A 4,885-nucleotide genomic window follows, 5' to 3' on the forward strand; every position below is an offset into this window, starting at 1 on the left:
TCTCACCAAGAGCTCCACCAAAATCTATGTCTCCTCCTCTCTTGCACTCTCCCTTGCTCGTGGTCTCTCATGATCCCGCTCCCATGCTCTTCACAAATCTCTCGATTCTTCCTTCTGTGTTATAAGCTTTTTGATTGAGGATGGTATGTGAAAAAGGTGGATGGAATATGATACAAGATTTCACTTGACTTTGGTTGTCAAGTATATGATTTCCACTCAAATTCCGCTTATCATCTTCTTTTGGTACAAACATTCTCGCTTCGTTAGAGGTTGCTATGTGCCTATTGACCAAGATTCAACAAGTTTGGAGAACAATGTTGTCATAGATGTGGAAGTGGTGGATAAAGACCTCAACCTTGTGACAATGATAACAATAAGAGAGCAATGAAACTTGCTACAACTCCAACATGACATAGTGGAGGAGACTGTAGACAACTATCCCTCAAAAGTTTACTTTCTACTGGGTAAACACAAAGTAATGCAACAAAGGAAAAAATAAATTTTCTATCGAGATCTCTGTGGCCAAGTTCAAATCATGTCTATGTAATGCGCCTTAGATGAGTTCCAAGAAAAGGAAGTATCTTTTGGATAAATTTAAATATTTATTGCAACTGTGTGTTAAGAGTGTCTCTCTCTAACATAACATTGGCACCACCTTGATAGGTATAAAGAATCATTTTAATGTATAGAGTTAGCATAACAAAGTGTATTTACAAGTATAAATTTAGAGGTACTCAAGGGGCTTAAATACAATTGCTTTAAATATCCGATCAAAATGTCCTTTAGGTAATCCTCTCTTCTTGTGGACCACAGGATACTCCTACCAAAGGAAAAAACTTTGGCAGCATCTCTAGAATGAAACATACCAATCAATCGGATAACCTTTGAAATGGACAAGAGTTTGAAGTTATTTTGTGTTTATCATGCTAAAACACTTCAAGGCTCCATGGTTAGGATATATGGCTTGAAGGAGGAGAGCTAGCCCATAACCATCATGACCCTTGTGGTGGTGAAATCCCATTTTGGTACGCTTAAGTCATTTTTGTAGTACTACGGTCATAGGTTTAGGATAAGGTCTATAGTGGATAGAGTCAATCCATAGCACATTATGGTCCTAGAGGTAAACTCACGTTTGTATCATGAGTCTCTTAAAACCCCTAACATTCACAAGTATATAGCCTTCCAACTTCAAAGTAAATGATTCTTTTCAGACCTCCTCATTAAATGGCTTGGCTATTGGCTATTAGCACATTTGCTACCCATATACCTATATATAGCTTTCACAACTCATCCATGGCTCTCCCTTAACAAAAGCAATTTCAGGCCTTTCCAAAACATCAACGTAGATCTTAGCCCCATGCTCAGTTTTAGTAGAGTCTTTTAGTATCATGCTGAAATTAAGGCTATGTTGTTGGTCTTGGTTCTCTCATGATCCATACTTGAGCTACACTAGAAAATAGTGTCCAATAATGCCTTAAAACTCATTTCCATTTTAGTTAGCACTCTCTTTAATAGAAACACTACTCTCCTGATCTCTCACACTCTGACCCTACACCTACAGAAGTTTTCAGTCCTCAAAAACATGAAGTTCATTTAAAAGTCTATTGGCTTTGTCAAGTTTAGCTCCAAACCTGCAAAACCATTAGACACAGAAGTATTAGCATTTTTGTTCAACATTTGTTCACATATCTATATACTAGCATTTGAATCTAGATGAATACTGCAAAACAAGTTAGATCACTTTCAAACAAACCAACCTCAAAAATGATCATTCTCTCCTTTAAGTTGTGAACTTCAAATGAAAGCCCTCAATGGTTGCTTGAATTTGTCTCTACAAGTGGGTCAAGGAACATGTACAAGGCGGGAGGGATGGTCTCTAATCCTACCCTTTGACCTTTTGTAAATCTCTTTCCAAGCTCAAAAATTTTCTTTAGATTACTGACTTCTGTGCTGGACTTCCACTTTGATCTTTTTGGGCTTAGCAATTAGGTTTTGCCTTTACTGATAATGTCAATCTAATGCCTAGGATAGAGACCGTGCTGTTGTGGTTATTCCACAACATGCGCAAGACTCGATTACTTATTTCAGCATACATGTTTTCTTGTTTCACATTTGTGTTTCTTTTGTTTTTAGTGGGTGTTTTGGAAAGAAAGGCTTTGTACATGTCTATTGAGCTAGTTGTGTGAGGGATTGTTTGGACTTTGAAGTTGTGGCATCTGCACATGCCAACGAGCATTATAACAAGGGGCTGGATGTTTTCAAGCCAACTGTTCAAAGACTTGACTTCCTAACTTCATATTTGTACACGAATTACAAGCACTTAGCACGGTCCGCCATGACAAAAATGTAGACTGATGAGGTTTTTCCTTTAGCATAGCTACTGCCTCGTCTAACTGTCCTGCCTGGCAAAGCAGATGAATCATGCTGCTCCAATGCTCCAGGTTGGGAACGATGCCAAAGTCTTTGCTCATGGTGTCAAAGTATGTCTGGCTCACATTGAAAAAGCCTATTCGGCTACAAACATTCAAAAATATGAGAAGAGTAACTGCATTTGGATGTATCCCTTCTAATACCATTCTATCAAATAGCTGAAGAGGTGCTGCACTTCGCTTTTGCTGAATGTATCCTACAATCAATGCATTCCATGACACTACATCGCGAATCAAGAGTCTGTCAAAGACTTGCTGTGCTAAGCAAAGCACCCCACATTTGGAGTACATATCAACTAGTGTATTTCCAGCTGAAGGATCCTTATCTAGAAGACCCTTTCTTTCTATCTCCACATGTAACTCTCTTCCTTGATCCGACGCTCCAATGGTGCCACAAGCTTTCAGGCCACAAACTAGCGTGGCTAAATTGGGCGAAACACCTTGAAGTTGCATTGTTTTCAAACACTTAAGGGCTTCTTCACCACATCCATGCTCAGTATAACATGCAGTAAGCGCGGTCCACGATACGACATCACGAATTGGAAGCTTATCAAAAACTGTCTGTGCTCCCTCAAGGTTGCCACATTTGGCATATGTGTCCATTAGTGCTGTGCCGACGATAAGATCTGCGTCAGAGAGACTCCTCATTAAAATTCGAACGTGCACATTTTGAGGCTTAAAGGCACCGTTTGCACCCGTGCAGGCTTTCAAAAGGCATACAAATGTTACTGCATCTGCCAAAACACCCTCTATCTGCATCTGCTCAAACAAGTGAAGCACTTTCTCATCATGTCCACATTCGGCATACCCAGTAAGCAATGCATTCCAAGAGACCACATCTCGTCGTGTAAAATCATCAAATGTTTCCTGTGCCTGCTTGATTAAGCCACACTTTGCATACATATCAATCAGAGATGTGCCAAGAGATAAATCCTTTTCAATCAATCCCTCTCTTTTGATATGCTCGTGTATTTCTTGCCCCTTGGATGTGGCTTTAGCTCTTGCACACGCTTTTAATGTGCAAACGAGTGTAGCTGTGTTTGGCTGGATTCCCTCGCGTTGCATCTGGTCAAAGAATATCAAAGCTTCCTCATCATGACCGTGCTCTGTGTATCCCATAATCATTGTAGTCCATGACACAACATCTCGAAGGCAGAGCTGATCAAAAACGCCTTGCGCTAAGTGAAGTCTACCACACTTAACATACATATCAATCAACGCATTCCCTAAAACAAGGTCTTTTCGTAATAGCCCTCTTCTTTCAATCTCAGCATGTGTAAGGCACCCCTGCTCCAAATTCTTCATCCTAGCAGAGGCTTTCAAACTGCAAACGAATGTTGCAGCATTTGGAAAGACGCCCTCATTCTGCATTTCTTCAATGCAGCGGAACGCCTTGATGCACTGCCCATCCTCAACATATCCTGCAGTCAAAGCAGTCCATGAAACCACATCTCTAACTGCCAGCTTGTCGAATACGTGTTGTGCCTCTGTGAGGGATCCACATTTTGCGTAAATGTCCACAAGGGTGTTCCCCAGGTTCAATTCATTATCAAAGAGTCCCTTACTTTCAACCTCCATGTGTAATTCATGGCCCCTGCTAAGGTCTTGGACACTTCCACAAGTTTTCAAGCAGCACATATACGTAACAGCATCCGGAGAAACACGATCAAGTTGCATCTGTTCCAAACACTTGAGAGCTAACACTGCATTACCATTTTTGGCATATCCTCTGATTAAAGCTGTCCAAGAGACGACATCCCGTATCGTGAGTTTGTCAAACAGTTTCTGTGCTTCAACCATTGATCCACATTTGGCATACATGTCCACCAAGGTGGTGCTGAGAAAACTGTCTCTCTCAAGCAATCCAAGCCGAGAGACTTGCTGATGAATTTCAATGCCTTGTTGCAAATTTCTGAGCTTTGCGCAGGCCTTAAGCAAGGTAACAAAATCACGTCCCCTGGAACAATTTTCTTTAGCTGTCTGCATGTCTGGGCACAAAGACTGCACATAGTGTGAAGTTTCATGTCTAGCATATCAAGTGGGGAGAGAGAGTGGCTTCTAACAGAGACCTTACAAGCATTATGCATGCTTTTAGGGTTAAGGAACCCGTTGTTCTACAGATTGCTGCACCTGTCCAGATAGGAGGTCCCTCAAGGGATCGTCTGAACTATGGCGTCGGATAGATCTTTGAGGTCCCTTGTCCCTTGGGATAGTTTCCTAAGACGTTAATAAAATCCTCTTCTTCTTCTTCTCTCTCTCAGGTCTTGAGTTCAAAATTCGTTCCCACTAGGCCTACATTAGAACTTCTCCCTCCCTCCCTCCCTCTCTCTCTCTCTCTCTCTCTCTCTCATAACAGGTCTTGAGTTCAACTCTCTTCGTCGGATAGATCTTTAAGATCTCTTGGGATAGTTTCCTACGATGTTAAAATATTCTTCTTCTCGGGTGTGTGGGTGTTT

The 4,885-nt window shown here is 41.2% G+C and overlaps 1 protein-coding gene across 1 annotated transcript; it reads right to left on the reverse strand.

The window, feature by feature from the left end:
• Positions 1-2,139: 2,139 nt before the first annotated feature.
• On the reverse strand, positions 2,140-4,671 carry LOC147437169 (pentatricopeptide repeat-containing protein At3g09040, mitochondrial-like). Its single transcript, XM_086486775.1, has one exon. The coding sequence runs from the start codon at positions 4,413-4,415 to the stop codon at positions 2,259-2,261; it is 2,157 nt and encodes a 718-aa protein (XP_086342901.1). The 5' UTR covers positions 4,416-4,671; the 3' UTR covers positions 2,140-2,258.
• Positions 4,672-4,885: the final 214 nt, after the last annotated feature.

The sequence above is a fragment of the Adiantum capillus-veneris genome, chromosome 17, assembly GCF_014529385.1.
Source record: "Adiantum capillus-veneris isolate H3 chromosome 17, ASM1452938v2, whole genome shotgun sequence".
NCBI classification, from domain to species: Eukaryota; Viridiplantae; Streptophyta; class Polypodiopsida; order Polypodiales; family Pteridaceae; genus Adiantum; species Adiantum capillus-veneris.

Excerpts from the sequence above, each read along its gene's own strand:
- LOC147437169 (XM_086486775.1), bottom strand. The coding sequence starts at position 4,415 with ATGCAGACAGCTAAAGAAAATTGTTCCAGGGGACGTGATTTTGTTACC.